General features: G+C 40.3%; 2 protein-coding genes across 2 annotated transcripts; one reads left to right on the plus strand and one right to left on the minus strand.

The window, feature by feature from the left end:
- The first annotated feature begins 1,848 nt into the window (after positions 1–1,848).
- Positions 1,849–4,169, plus strand: LOC110485906 (uncharacterized). Its single transcript, XM_021557130.3, has 3 exons — positions 1,849–2,202; positions 3,325–3,441; positions 3,805–4,169. Exons 1-3 carry the CDS (start codon positions 2,116–2,118, stop codon positions 4,003–4,005), a joined length of 405 nt encoding a protein of 134 aa, XP_021412805.3. The 5' UTR covers positions 1,849–2,115; the 3' UTR covers positions 4,006–4,169.
- A 4,261-nt stretch (positions 4,170–8,430) lies between these two features.
- LOC110485908 (polycomb complex protein BMI-1) lies at positions 8,431–15,518 on the minus strand. Its single transcript, XM_021557131.3, has 9 exons — positions 15,377–15,518; positions 14,598–14,725; positions 14,313–14,409; positions 14,124–14,179; positions 12,463–12,601; positions 12,246–12,282; positions 11,882–11,980; positions 11,592–11,672; positions 8,431–11,421 (listed from the first exon to the last, which is right to left on the minus strand). Exons 2-9 carry the CDS (start codon positions 14,713–14,715, stop codon positions 11,047–11,049), a joined length of 1,002 nt encoding a protein of 333 aa, XP_021412806.1. The 5' UTR covers positions 14,716–14,725; positions 15,377–15,518; the 3' UTR covers positions 8,431–11,046.
- Positions 15,519–15,839: the final 321 nt, after the last annotated feature.

Here is a 15,839-nt window from a genome sequence, read left to right on the forward strand (position 1 = left end):
CGGCAACCTCACAGAGAGTTACACAAAAACACAAAAAATAGAGGACTATGTTTAGCAATTTTGATGGCAAGGAAATACAGTATAACCAATTTTCAGTGTGGACCTCCGGACCTTGTTGAAGACGGAACGCGGCCTCCAGGGTAAAAATGAGTTCGACACCCATGGTAGAAGGAGATAGTGACATAAGCAAAGGACTGCATAACACATAGATAGCATCAACTACTATTAACAACTGGCCATCGTAACAACCAACTGTAAATGCATGTTTCAATAACAACATCGCTCACTTCAATCCACGCACTCCATCACTCTTGTCCACCTGGAGAGAGATTGAGGAGGCTCTGACCTAAACCAGCAGAAGGACTGTCGGGTCTTCTGCCCCCTAGCAACCTATCGGTGGCCTGCAAGGCCTGGTAGTGAAAGTCACCGGAAGTTTTGGGAGACAGTTTATGATCCCCCTAGTCCAGGGATGGGTCATTTTGATGGGAGTGGGAGACACAACCAAAATCTGATTCATCATGAGGGGCTACACTTGGTCACGGGTCTGCGTACCCACATGTCCCTGCCCTAGTCTCTCTGGCGCCATCAGGTGATGGATAGAGTGAGCTGCATGAAGTTAAAAAGCTCAAAGGCGGGGGAATCCGTAACAATAAGTGTCATGAATCAGTCAAAACACTGTAGAAGCAAAGGTGTTGTCTAGCTTGATCAGGTTGGAATTATATTGGATACCTGTTGATGTATAAGAACCCTGTGACTTGATTGCACAGAACATTTTATGCTGAGGAAGAAAAAACTGCAGTGATGATTGATCTCTGAAAGTGAAACCTATCTGTGCTCACCCTGTAGGAAAAAAAACAGCATTTTCGAGTTATTTGGATGTTGTAGTACAATACATTTTATGGTCTGTAGAATTTGTTATAATGCAGCTCTTGCTAACATGGCCAGGTGGCTCAGGAGCACCTCTACAATAAGACATGTAGGATTGGTGACATAGAGATAGATAGAGAGAGGTGAAAGTAAGGCAGTATGGTCCCGGCAAAATAAATAGTGGGGATAGGCTATATAAGTAAAACATAAACAAAAAAATTACATCTATGCTATTACACCACTTTTATCATTACCGCATGTCAGAGCCATGAAAAGTTAGTGAATGGACTTGAAAACAGGTGGTATGGCCTACGATCCAAAATGCGATGTGGTTAGATGGGAATACTGGCATTTTTGCCAAGGCAGAGATGAGTGGCTGACACTGAGACGCTCGCGGACAGCAGTGGACGCACAAATTCCGGTCTAATGGAATCCACAAATGTCATTACACTTTATGGTGTTTTGTGTAACAGGTGTCTCTTTCCATTCAACACTTGGAGGCTGGAAATATTTTGCAAGTGGATGAACGTGTGCAGGTAGCCTAGTAAAGGAGCATTTTGAAGTGATTTTTTGACAATCAGATGAGACTATCATGACTGCAAATCTTTACGACTAGGCCCACAGAGATCCTATTGAATTAATAAGGATTCTATATGTAATTTTATGATTAGGCCCATGAACATGTTTGCACATATAGGAGGTCCCATACAGTGAAAAAAATGTATTCTACTTTCACCCCTGGATAGGGGATTCCTCTTTCTATCTGTACCATTATAGCATCTGTGACTGCACGGGAAGCCCCATTGAGGCTACAACCCATAGGAATACCCACCCAGTTGACTAATTTGACGACTTTAAAATGGCGTAAGTATGACGGAAACCTTCAATGGTGCAGCCCATGCCAAAACAGCCTTTTGGCTACTAGAGGCCTCTATCATTCTCTATGATTGGTGATGACTTGTATGGTAGTGGACCTCGCCCTGGGTCGTCTGTTAACATTTACAGGCCAATAGCTTATCTGTCTGTGCTACAATCATTGTCATTGGCGGTATAAACCCATTTGGAAGTTAAGACTTGTTGTGTGTGGTCTAATTTGTCTTTTTAATGTTGTTTTTTTGTGTGAAGAGGGTGAAGTGAAAGCTACTGGAGATTGTTTTCTCTGACTTTTCTTAGAAGGCAGCTTTACTAAAAAGGCTAAACCGTCTACAGTGAAATTTACTAAAACGTTCGCGTGCCGTATCAGGAAGAATGAACGTGATCATAGGAACAATGCGTAATGGGACCAGGGCAACTTTGAGGCAACCTCGGCTATTTACGGCTCTTGCCAGTTCAAGGGTAAGTATAAAGTCAAGGAAAATCAATGTTTGTATGTTTGTCGCTTGTGGGTATTGACTGCAAGTGCAATAGTTACAGAATAACACCTTTTGGCAGCTTTCTGTGGCGTTCTGGATTCCAGCCTCTCTATAAACCCTCGCTAAAATAGTTCAAATAGACGATATGATTGTCAAATTATTACTGTTGACATGTGCATTTGAATAAAAAAATATATATATATAAATCTAGATTCTAGCGTTTAAAGAGTAATTTGTTTGAAATAGCAACATGCTGTTCATAGTAGATAAAGGAAGGGCAGCTGTTCAAAGAAAACCTGCATAGTCATTAGAGAACACCGTATTCACCTATGGCACAGATATGCCATTCATATGGCCGTGAAGCAGCATTGTGCCATTAAATCTCAATCTTTAATCAAATAATTGACCTAAAGCAAAGTTCAACAGTAATTTGTCAGGTCCACTGAATAGGCTACTAAATTCCAAGTTACATTCAGATAGTAAGTTCTCCTAGTGCTGGGTTGGAACATAAAAATATGTTTTAACTCAGGCCCCTCTCCCAGCATTGGGGAACAACCCCCCATTTCTATCTCAAGCACTGTTCATGACACAAACTGTTGTTGGAGGAGAGATTTTTTTGTTTTGTTGCAGGTTTAAAGATTATTTCCTGCAATTCTACCCATTTTGTCATGGGGTGCAGATACATGTTTTGCAGTTTTAAAGCTAATTTTCTTGCAATTCTATATGTTTTGCCATGTCTAATGTGTATCCATGTGATTCATTGTGTGACTCGACCATTACTACAAAAAATCTTTGGACTAAAAAACCCAGCTAAAAAACGTTAGCTGACGTGGGCTAGTTGATCTGGACATTTCTGAGAAGTTATAAATAGCTCTCTCAGGTATGCGATAACTGACACGACAAGAGGAGTACTGATGATGCACTACCTCATTTCAACATTTCACCTTGCGCATTCTACTATTACAACTCCCCCACACACCCCTGCCACCGTTTGGGTACCTCTGCACCATGAGTTCTCAATGCCGGGATCTACACTGCTGTTCATATGACGAGCATAATCAATGCACTATTATTGTGTGACTAATCTAAACTACTACCTCCTCAGATGCAGTGCTCCACTCAGACCAATAAACCTGTTGTCGCTGCCAAGATGCCTTTCAGGGTGAAAGTGACTGGAGGCAAACGCTACGTCTGGTGTGCCTGTGGACACAGCAAGAAACAGGTGGGTGTTTGGGCATTGAATGTCAAAATTCATGCCCGTGCAGGGCTCTAGCCTGTACCCTAGTTATTGATGGAAAAAAAACAGGGCCGACCCTAACCCGATGTATGTCGGGCTCGGGTCGGGTAGCAGAGTTCTAGTTGAAGGCATTGAATGTCAAAAAACAACAACTAAAGGATTAGGACCGATGAGCCAAAATTGGCGCGATATTAACCCTTTCCTTTCCCAGCAGTAGTGATGTAGGCCTATATGCTCTCCTATATGGTCTTCTACATGAGAATAATGTCTGAGATTGTAATCTGTGCTATAATTAACTCATTTAAATCAGTGAAGCAATAGCACTGACAGTCTCTCTCTCTCTGTCAGCCCTTCTGTGACGGTGCTCACAGGTCTAAAGCACCCAGCATCTCTCCACGACTCTTCACTCCCGAGAAGGACGGCACCCTTATGCTGTGTGCCTGTAAGCAAACCAAAAATGCACCTTACTGCGATGGCACACATTTCAAGGTCCTCTTCCAGGATCTAGTCAGCTCAGTGAAAAAAGTGTTTAAAATGAATAACGTTTAAAAAAAATGGCATGACGCAGCTAATTTCCTTATAACTGTACCGCCTATATTCATTGTTCATGAATCACTTGTTGACAAACATTTTATTTATGATAAATGGAAAAGGGCATTTATGTTTTGTCACTGTCCATAAGGGAATAAATAATGGCCTACTATTTCAATACACATTTTGTCATTCTTATTTTTTTCCCCTAAACCATGCATTCTTTTGAGAAACATGCTGGTGTCTGGCAAGTTCATATAGCTGATATATGATGATCGTTCTTAAACTAAGTTAATGAGTAAAAAAAATATAACCGCTTTTAACCCAACCCCTCCAAAAGACACACATACAGGTTTTGGAGAGTTGCGGGTGGGGGCTGCCACGCTGGGCACTCAGGGAGCTGTTGTTGTGAGGGTTAAGTGCCTTTCTCAAGGGCACAACAGCAGGCAAATGGCATCTAGGAATTTGATACCAGCAACCAATGGTTGCCAGCTCACTTCCCGCCAGATCTTCCAGTTGGACCCGAGATTCAAACTCGCAACCTTCCGGCCACTGTCTCACCTCTCTAACCACCAAGCTACCTGCTGCTTGGTCATGTTGTCAACAAGGCATCATGATGCATCGTCCAGAAACCTATACATCATCTCCTTTCCATAAAATGTGTTTGTTTTCTCAAACTAGTTTTCATTGGGAAGGTAGATAAATATTTTTTTTATCAAAAGCAATCATTTTGGCTGTGTTTATACAGGCGTCCCAATTCTGATATGCTGCCCAATTATTGGCAAAAGATCTGATCTGATTAGTCAAAAGAACATTATTTGGGCAAAAAAATCTGAATTGGGCTGCCTGTGCAAACACAGCCTAATGCATGTGAAAACACAGAATCCTACTCATTACTCTGCGTTCTTAATCTAGCCTAGTCTGTCACTTTTGTTTTGAGACGACTTGCCATGGGCTTTGAACGGGGAAACTGGTTTACGCTCCAGCCTGGTCTCAGACTAGAGACTGTAAATCCGGGACACATTGTAAATCCGGGACACTCAAATTAGTATGATAAGTTACATTTGGTATGGTTACATAAGACAGAGGATTACTTAAAGAAAAAATGAAAAGTAGGGTGGTTGGTTGGTCAGGGGTGGATAGGAGGGTGTATTATGCAAACATCAAGCAACCCAAAGGGTTGGACAACTTTGCAACTACTTTTTAGCTACTATGCAACTACTTTTTAGCTACTATGCAACTACTTTGCATGTTAGCTAACCCTTCCCCTAACCTTAACCCTTTAACCTTGACCCTAACACCAAGCCTAGCTAGGTTGCCACCTACAGTAGCTAACATTGGCTACAACATATTGGAATTGTTAACATATCAAACGTTTTGCAAATTTGTAACATATTGTATGAATTGCATGAAGTAACATATTATACGAATTGTAATCCATAACACATCATACAAAATGGATTATGGACACTTGCAAATTAATACATACCATACGAAATGTAATGTATACTAATTGAGGGTCCCGGATTTATGTTTACTATGTTACGTGATATCAACTTTGGAGGGGACCATTACATTACATTTTCTCAAGAGCAATTCCTGAGGGGGACACCAAAAGTAGTGTTGTAACACAAATTGCCTACATTGTAATATGTTCAATGTATATTGAGGAACCATAATTACTACTACTGGATCATTTATATTGAGTTAACTGAAGGGTTGTCCCAACTTGTCAAATGTTTATAATAATAATACTACTGCTAATAATAGTTATAGCAGTGTTCCTTATCAGTCCAGTGTGTATGCAGGTATTTGTATTTACAACCAGCAATACCAATAAGGAAGGGCCAGTAAGTGGCAATGGTACTATACACTGTATGGGTGCAGTTTTCGTAAATACAATGAGCATCTCATCTAAAATCTCCATTGAGAACCATCACAAAGTTGGTCTCAGTATTGAATTGACCTTTTTTATTTGACTTTTTCTGATATTTAATGACTATATAAGTCTATATGAGTCTACTACAATAGCTTTACAAGAACAAAATGTTCAAAATAAGTACAGTTCTAAAAGCGAAAGAACTACTTCAATGAATAACCAAATAAATCAACCAAAATAGCCTCCAAAAATACTTATTTATTGTTCAGTCAGTGTTTCAACACTTCAAACAACAGCTATGACAAGTATATCACACAACATCTACCCCTGAGTCCTGGTTGAAATTATTTCATAATCAAATCCCCTCAAATGCTGCGCATCTCGCTTGGAGAGAAGCCGGGTGCAGCGGCCCATGTGACTGATTCCAGAATCTACATCTACATGGCCAGCCGTTAGCTACACAAAGTAGTCTACACAGCAGACTACTTACACAATCAAACATTAATACAATCATATCAGGCAGAGTGCGCAAATTGGTTTAAGCAACCTTGATACAACCTTGGATATGGCCGATTATTACCGCCCCAAAAGGTAAGCAAAAGATTAGTCTTTTTTCAATGAAGACGTTTGACATGGTCAACAACAACCACAAATCTGTCTTGTGCATGTAAACAAGTTGTCTTTGGTTACAATGTTGTGGAGTGAGGATTTACTCCTACTCTATAGCATTGGGAGGAAGCGATTTTTATTTTATTTTTATCTGCCGTAATATAATTTTCCATTTTCGTGTTTGCTGACCACACATAGGCATTTGTAGGGTGCATTCACTACATTTGCAGAAAGGAAATCTGTTTCGCTACACTAAATCTGAAACTTACGTTACAGGTCCAGCGCTCCACTCTATCCACTGAGCCTGTCATCGCTTCCAAAAAGGCGAAGCTTGTATGTGGAAAGCGTCACTCATGGTGCACTTGTGGACACCACCATCGCTCTGCTTTCATTGAAACGGGTTCATTGAACTCTGGATCAGATTGGCTTTAGCATACCAAAGCAGCAGATTATTCAGGTACTCAATCACCGGCTTGTTTCTCCCATCTTTCTGTTTTAGCCTTTCTGTGATGGAACCCACAAGGCTAAAGCCCAGGGTCTGATGCCTCAGCGCTTCGTCCCTGAGAAGGACAAAGCTTAGCTGTGTGGCTGCAAGTACACCGCTAACCCACCATACTGCGACAGCACTCACAAGCAGGAATTCATCCAGTCTGCCCTGCTCAAGGGACTTCTGAATGGATAGGAGCTGCATGTGTTTTTGTCCAATTTACGGTGGTGTGGGTCCTCTGAGTTCTGGTCCTGGAGATGGGGGACCCTAATCACTGGTTCAGAAGGGTGATTGACAGCGAACAGATGACGTATGCATATCTGACGTGCTTAGATCTGATGTGATTAGTCAAACGACCGATTAGTGGAAAAAATATCAGAATTAGGCTGCCTGTCTAAACGCAGCCTTAGGGGCCTCATTAGAATATAATGGGAAACTCTTGGCTTTAGCACTAGCTTTGAACAAATCTCCCATTGTCACCCATACAAGATTTGCATGATAAGAGCTATGTGAACGACTCAATTAAGGATTCATCACATGATAAGCAATTTGCAAGGTGATACTTGTTAGGAGGCGATTCCACGATAACAGAATGATGCTGAGATTCAGATATTTCACTTTAAAATGTAAAAACCAAAGATTAAAGTTATTCAAACCATTCAACTTTATGCACAAGGACTAGTTTTAACAATTTCCACAAAACACATTTACTTGAGTGCAGATGCAAAGTTTGGTAACAGAATAACAGTGTCTTAATCTTTGCAATCATTGGGGAAGGTTTTGGCATACATTTTAAAGTGGAAAAATCTGAAAATCACAGCATTGTTCTGTTACCGTGGAATTGCCCTGTGTGGAATGTACTGGTGCTTCTGTAAATGTTTGAAATTGTGATGAAACAGATATTTTACATTTTAATGCTCCGCTAATGATACGCACAAGTATTGTGATGGACTGTTTCTCAAAATCAAGTATTGTAATAGAACACTAAATCATAGGCTTGCTGTAAGATGAATTAAGATGTATTTCTATAGATCTAAAAACAGTATTTCCTCCATGGTGTATTCTGTCTGTGTTGAAATTAAAACGATCAAATATTTTTTTTTTACTTTCTCTTAATTACTGTCACATTTTGCCATCCCATAACCTGTTTTGTACGTCACTTATGAAGAAATGTAATGTTTAAACCAAAAACATCCTCTGCCTTGAAGTCACAAAAATCCACAGATTCTTTGGAGCACATAGTTACCGTGGATCCCAACTTAAAATCAAGTTAAACATTCCTAAATAGCAGCATAATGATAATACATGATTTAAAGCTCTGCTACTCACAAATTGATGTTGATAGCAATGTAACAGATTTATGTATTAAAGGTCCAAATGGAGACTTATCACAGGAGCACTGGCAAGTTCTGATATTTGAACTACTCAAGAATATAACCCAAAAATTAATCAGAATGGGACACTGAACTCAAAACCAAGCAAGTAAACATTTTAATGACCTAAACATGCACATATGGCTGATATTTTAGAATAATATCATTGAATGGTCAAAATATACATTGAGGGAATGTCAAAAGTGTATGAAAATACAACAAGGTGTACATGGTCAGATATACAATTCCCTTTGAACTCATTTCTCTGATGTGAGTAGAACGGGTACCGGTATGTATAACGCTGAGAAACGTACAGTAAGCTACGTTTTTCAGACGATTGTAGTGCTGCTTGAGGCTTGATAAATATAATGGCTTTTCTAATGTCAAAGCACAGGGAAGTTTAGTACTCGCATACTGTGATCTGCATTTCAAAGAAAGTGCATCAAACGTTTCGTACATATCTATTGTCCTTGGTGATTGGGGCCATTACCAGTAGAAAGTACTGCATCTATCTACATACACCAGAGTTATTATATACAGTATGACTGACGGCAAGAAGACAGATCTTGCCTTTATATTTCTAGGTTATATATATATATATATATATATATATATATATATATATATATATATATATACATACACACACACACAGTTGAAGTCAGAAGTTTACGTGCACTTAGGTTGGAGTCATTAAAACTCATTTTTCAACCACTCCACAAATTTCTTGTTAACTTTGGCAAGTCTGTTAGGACATCTACTTTGTGCATGACACAAGTAATTTTTCCAACAATTGTTTACAGAGATTATTTCACTTATAATTCACTGTATCACAATTCCAGAGGGTCAGACGTTTACATACACTAAGTTGACTGTGCCTTTAAACAGCTTGGAAAAGTCCAGAAAATTACATCATGGCTTTAGAATCTTCTGATAAATGATGTCAATTAGCCTGAGTAAATTGGAGGTGTACCTGTGGATGTATTTCAAGGCCTACCATCAAACTCAGTCCCTCTTTGCTAGACATCATGGGAAAATCAAAAGAAATCAGCCAAGACCCCAGTCTGGTTCATTCTTGGGGACAATTTCCAAAAGCCTGAAGATACCACGTTCATCTATACAAACAATTGTACGCAAGTATTAACACCATGGGACCACGCAGCTGTCCTACCTCTCAGGAAGGAGACACATTCTGTCTCCTAGAGATGAATGGACTTTGGTGCGAAAAGTGCAAATCAATCCCAGAACAACAGCAAAGGGCCTTGTGAAGATGCTGGAGGAAACAGGTACAAAAGTATCTAAATCCACAGTAAAACGAGTCCTATATCGACATAACCGGAAAGGCCACTCAGCAAGGAAGAAGCCACTGCTTCAAAACCGCCATAAAAAAGCAATACTACGGTTTGCAACTGCACATTGGGACAAAGATAGTACTTTTTGGAGAAATATCCTCTGATCTGATGAAACAAAAATAGAACTGGTTTGCCATAATGACCAACGTTAGGTTTGGAGGAAAAAGGGGGAGGCTTGCAAGCCGAAGAACACCATCCCAACTGTGAAGCACGGGGGTTGCAGCATCATGTTGTGGGGGTGCTTTGCTGCAGGAGGGACTGGTGCACTTCACAAAATAGATGGCATCATGAGGCAGGAAAATTGTGTGGTTATTTTGAAGCAACATCTCAAGACATCAGTCAGGAAGTTAAAGCTTGGTCGCAAATGGGTCTTCCAAATAGACAATAACCCCAAGCATACTTCCAAAGTTGTTGCAAAATGGCTTAAGGACAACAAAGTCAAGGTATTGGAGTGGCCATCACAAAGCCCTGACCTCAATCCTATAAAAAAAAATTGTGGGCAGAACTGAAAAAAAAAGTGTGCGAGCAAGGAGGCCTACAAACCTGACTCGGTTACACCAGCTCTGTCAGGAGGAATGGGCCAAAATTCACCCAACTTATTGTAGGCAGCTTGTGGAAGGCTACCTTAAAATGTTTGACCCAATTTAAACAATTTAAAGGCAATGCTACCAAATAATAATTGAGTGTATGTAAACTTCTGACCCAGTGGGAATGTGATGAAAGAAATAAAAGCTGAAATTAATAATTCTCTCGACTATTATTCTGACAATTCACATTCTTAAAATAAAGTGGTGATCCTAACTGACCTAGGACAGGAAATGTCAGGAATTGTGAAAAACCGAGTTTAAATATATTTGGCTAAGGTGTATGTAAACTTCCGACTTAAACTGCGTGTGTGTATGTGTGTGTATATATATATATATATATACCATACAGATAGACAATCGCATCGCAATGCCATTCAGCATTTTGTCAATTTATATTTTAAAGCCAAATTAATCGTGAAGACTTGGGGGAAGGAATCGTTGAACCGACTGCATATCATACAGTTACAAAACAATTACAATATCCTGTATAAAAGATACTCTATATACATGACCAGGTATGTACGAATGCTCACATTGGATACATATTGTACATTTTGTATGCATGTTTACTCTAACGCACAGACACACACACATTGAAATGAAATGTCTATTTGGCTGCACTTGACAGTCTGTTTACTGATCACAATCGCCCTCTCCCTCAGTACTCTCTTGGCAGATTTTCTCCTTGTCTGTCCATTGGTCCATTGAGGGGCTACTCCGACATTTTGGGGCAATTCTGTTTCACTCTCCATGTTTCTGGGATGTATCAGATTTAGGTTGGGGGTGATACCGCCCCTTTGTCCCCTCCCCTAGTCTCAGTCGCTGCTCCATTGCTTTTGCCGTTGACATTCACCTTGCGGGCGTTGCTCCCTGACTTGGAGGCTAGAGGGAGCCGTTGAGTACCGTTGGGTCCTGTGGTACCGCTGGGGCTCTGAAGGGTAGAGGGTTGGCCTCGGACGGCAGGGCTGGGCAGGGTGGAGGCTCTGGGGACCTGACCAGCCGGGCTCAGGGCCTTGTCGCTGTGGGAGTCGCTCTCAGAGGTGGGGCTTGTGTTGACACCGTCGGAGTGGGCCTGGGCGGCACCTTGGGACAGCCGTCGACGCTTCCGGGTGGGCTTGACACAGTACTGCAGGGGGAGGGGGCCATTCTGCAAAGAGTCACAGAGAGAAGATGAGAACTCTCCAGACACATGAAAGATCACTCAGATCCTAGGACCTAGCAACGTAGATGTTTAGTGAAGTTGGGATTAGCGTTGGAAGTGACAACTGAAGCTTGGTCAGTGTTGTTGTTATAGCCAGTGTGTCAGTTGGCACTTACACGTCGCCAAGAATACATGTAGGCAATATCCATCAGCGTGTAGTAGTCCTTTAAGGGCTCATCAGCGTACAGCACTTCAATCTGTCAAGGTAGAGATCATTATTACACATTAATTAAAGTCCAAGAAGGGGGATAGTAGGGCCGGGCCACCTTCGCGAAAGCATGCATGATCTACTGTATAGGAATGCAGCTTGTCACTCAAATACAGTATTGAGACAAAGTGGTTGTTGGTGTATACTGTGGCTTTCTATGGAGTTGTGAGGCGATGCTGTGCAGCCTGTAGCAATTACCCGTAAGGTGTTCGGAATGTCCATCTTGCTACGCAGGAACTTGGCTAAGTGCAGGACTGTCATGGCTGCCGGGCATTGCAGGAAGCGTTTGCTGTTGGTCTGAAAATGAAGAGGACAGTACGTGTGGTTAGAACAGATTTATAACTAGAGGGTAAGGGCGTGACATAATATGAAGTGTTAGAAAAATGTGGTCCTGTATGGCTCAGTTGGTAGAGCATGTCGCGTGCAATGTATGAACGCATGACAGTCGCTTTTAAAAGCGTATGCTAAATGGCATTTCTTATCATTTAGAGAGTGTGGATGACTAATTGACATTAGCGTTTGCATGTATATTGGGTTAGCATTTTATGGTTGAATCACTCACATTGTCTCCTTCTGTATCCACAGGTTGTGTGTCACTTCTATAAGCAAATGGAAAAACAGCATGGGTTAAGATGAGCATAGCTTTGTTTTCATGTGCTTTTTTTTTTACCCAGCTTCCTGTTAAAACGTACTTGCACATAGAGATACAGCCCTATTGTAACACATTTGGTCTGTTCTATACTATAAAATATTAAGAGATCACACATTCTAGAACGTACTTGTTCTTCTCATGGAACTGAATGGAGAGACTGATGATTTCATCTTCTGCAATAATAGTCGGCTCCTCCACCACTTCTCCTGGCTCCAGGTGTTGGTTTTCCTGGTTTGTGTAGAAGTCCCGCCTTCGTTTCATCTCATCTGATGTAAAGAAAACAATAAAGTTATTAGAGTGAAAAAGACATTGGCACGTGTCCGCTTTTAATTATTAAAGGGGGCAACTTTTCATGGACAAAGTCTCAAACAGGCTTATTATACTGTAATTATCACTAAATATGCTCGTTGTAAAATACTGAAATGTACACTGAACACAAATATGTAAAGTGTTGGTCCCATTTTTCATGAGCTGAAATAAAATATCTAAAGTGTTCCATACGCACAAAAAAATACTTCTCTCAAATTTTGTGCAAACATTTGTTTATATCCCTGTTAGTGAGCATTTCTCCTTTGCCAAGATAATCTATCCACCTAACAGGTGTGGCATATCAAGAAGCAGATGAAACAGCATGACCATTACACAGGTGCACCTTGTGCTGAGGGCAATAAAAAAGCCACAACACAATTCCACAGATGTCTCAAGTTTTGATGGAGTGTGCAAGTGGCATGCTGACTGCAGGAATGTCCAACAGAGCTGTTGCCAAAGAATTGAATGTTAATTCCTCTACCATAAGCCACCTCGTACGTTATTTTAGAGAATTTGGCATTACATCTAACAGATAACAACCTCTCACCTTCGGTCATTTGAAAATGAAATAATCTAAAATATATATATATATATTTTTTTTTAAACAAGTCTTAAGTTGGTTGCAATTCAAGTTTAATCCACCAGAAAAGACTGAACAAATATTACAAAAAATATTATGGTTAAACCATTGCACATGGTTTATGAACTGATGCACAAAATGACCTACGAAAGTTTAATAAAAATGATTATACACAATTCTAGCAACCAATAGTATGAGATATATATACACATACAGTACAAGTTTGGACACACCTACTCATTCCAGGATTTTTCTTTATTTGTACTATTTTCTACATTGTAGGATAATAGTGAAGACATCAAAACTATGAAATAACACACATGGAATCATGTAGTAACCAAAAGTGTTTAAAAAAAAATCCAAATATATTTGATATTTGAAATTCTTCAAAGTAGCCACCGCCTTGATGACAGCAATATATACATAAAAAAATGGGGTATTGGAAATGATGCAGACAATTAGTGATAGAAGCCACAATCTATCTTCAATATTAAAACTGATCTACCCCATAAAAAAAGGCCTTACAACCACAGACCATGAGTAACCACGCCAGCCCAAGACCTTCATATCGGACTTCTTCATCCTCTGAGGGGGAGGGGGGTGCTGAGGAGTATTTCTGGCTTTAATAAAGCGCTTTTTGGGGGAAAAAAAACTCATTCGGATTGGCTCGGCGTGGCTCCCCCGTGGGTGGGCCTATGCCCTCCCAGGCCCACCCATGGCTGTGCCTCTGCCCAGTCATGTGAAATCCATAGATGAGGGCCTAATAAATGTATTTAAATTGACCCGACTTCCTTCTATGAACTGTAACTCGGTAAAATCTTTGACATAGTTGCGTTTTATATTTTTGTTCAGTATTTGTATAGAAAACCCACCCCCTTACTCAAGAGATATGGTCTTACCTTTGAATAATCCAGGCACCAGCTTGTATACAATGTCCTGTAGAGTCTTGTCTGACCTGAGAAAGGATATGCAAATGATAAAGCCACTTACTAAAGATAAGAGCATGTTGGTTGCACTTATAGATGCATAATAACATAGGTACTCCGAGAGAGACGTGTGCGCGCACACACACATGCAATGTGACTAACCTGATGCTGAGCTGTGGACACGTCTTGTGTACTTGCACATCACATCTGGGGCAGAACTTGTTGGTTTCCAGGAAGGCAACAATGCACGTCTTGCAGACTGGAGTAAGACAGACAGACTTAATGCCGGCGACTTACTGTATGACTTTTTATGAAAAGAAAATGCATTGTAAATCTACATTCATTTTCTACGTCAGTTTATAGGCCATATACTCTAGCCTATATACTAATAATGTTATTATTGGTTCATATTCATTTAGAATAATGCAGTGGACTTAGGAATCTTACATGAGTGCAAGCACTCCACAATGGTTGTGGCATCGATGAAGTAGCCCACACACAGTGGGCATATCAGGTTAGGATTCAGCTCTGTGATTTTTAGCCGACTGGGTTGCATTTTATCCATCTGGAAGGATCTGCAAAAAAAAAAAAAAGAAACATCAAAGAATTACTTAGATGATTTACTGGGTAGCACGATTTGAACCACTAAAGTACATGACACATTTAGTGACCTTTTCTGCTGTTGTGATTTGTTTTCCAACACAGGGCCTATACATACAAAATGTGTACTGACATATTGATGTGGTCCACTGACATTGTCTATAATAATATGGATCACGTGTTTTTGTTAGAAGCATGGCTACTAGTATATGACTATTTATTTTGTAATTATTTCCAGCCTGGTTGTTTTTATATATTTCCCATCCATCAATGTAATAAAATACGTTTGGAACTGCTCTAGTCTAGACCCGACTACCCCAGTGGGGCCTGTGCACGGGGAGGCACGTACCCCAAACCCCGAGAAGACCCACAATGAGCCCCTCCTATACCAGTGGGTTCTTATGCATTATAGACATTCTTTATAAAAACTATGTAAAGACAGACGAAAAATACGCTTAGATGGAGTGTGGAAAACAAAGCAGCCATCTTAAATTCAGTGACAGGACTGGATATGAGAAACGAACAAGAGAGAATTCAAACATAACACCGAGTACCTCCGTTTGTGTGTTGATGTACCTGTGCATCGCGATATGCGAATAAAAACAATTGATGCCTTTGCTTCCTACCTGATTTGACATGAAAAACACCCGTACCTCCCGACGTGGATACAGGTAAATTATTTTGAGTTGGTTAACGTTAGATCTTGCAGCAGCGCCAGAAAATGGCTTTTTTTTCCCCCACATAGTCAGAGGACCGCCCATTATGGTCACGTGATATTATTTTCAGTCCCTGCCGCTTGCCATATACATTGTATTTGCAACATTTTATTTAAAAAAAAATACAACTCTCGCGGATAAGTCACTCAAACACCCTCCTCTCTATACATTAACCACATTTGTTTATGAAGGAGTCATTGCATTCATTTTCTATTTTGACAACCATTTCTAGACGGAAAACCACGCCCCCCTAGACAATGCTCCCCTAGAGACAATCCTGAAGTTTTTACTACAGAACATTGATAACTATATTATTGGATTTATTGTAGGATTTTGCGGGTCAACTTGACTGCACAACGTGCAAGATTTATAG

The sequence above is a fragment of the Oncorhynchus mykiss genome, chromosome 13, assembly GCF_057628025.1.
Source record: "Oncorhynchus mykiss isolate SJ-2025 chromosome 13, ASM5762802v1, whole genome shotgun sequence".
Lineage (NCBI taxonomy): Eukaryota > Metazoa > Chordata > Actinopteri > Salmoniformes > Salmonidae > Oncorhynchus > Oncorhynchus mykiss.

Excerpts from the sequence above, each read along its gene's own strand:
- LOC110485906 (XM_021557130.3), top strand. The coding sequence starts at position 2,116 with ATGAACGTGATCATAGGAACAATGCGTAATGGGACCAGGGCAACTTTG. Across the intron at positions 2,203-3,324 it reads CGGCTCTTGCCAGTTCAAGG|ATGCAGTGCTCCACTCAGAC; the intron begins GTAAGTATAAAG and ends CTACCTCCTCAG. Across the intron at positions 3,442-3,804 it reads GTGGACACAGCAAGAAACAG|CCCTTCTGTGACGGTGCTCA; the intron begins GTGGGTGTTTGG and ends TCTCTCTGTCAG.
- LOC110485908 (XM_021557131.3), bottom strand. The coding sequence starts at position 14,715 with ATGGATAAAATGCAACCCAGTCGGCTAAAAATCACAGAGCTGAATCCT. Across the intron at positions 14,410-14,597 it reads TGTGGAGTGCTTGCACTCAT|TCTGCAAGACGTGCATTGTT; the intron begins GTAAGATTCCTA and ends GTCTTACTCCAG. Across the intron at positions 12,602-14,123 it reads GGTGCCTGGATTATTCAAAG|ATGAGATGAAACGAAGGCGG; the intron begins GTAAGACCATAT and ends TCTTTACATCAG.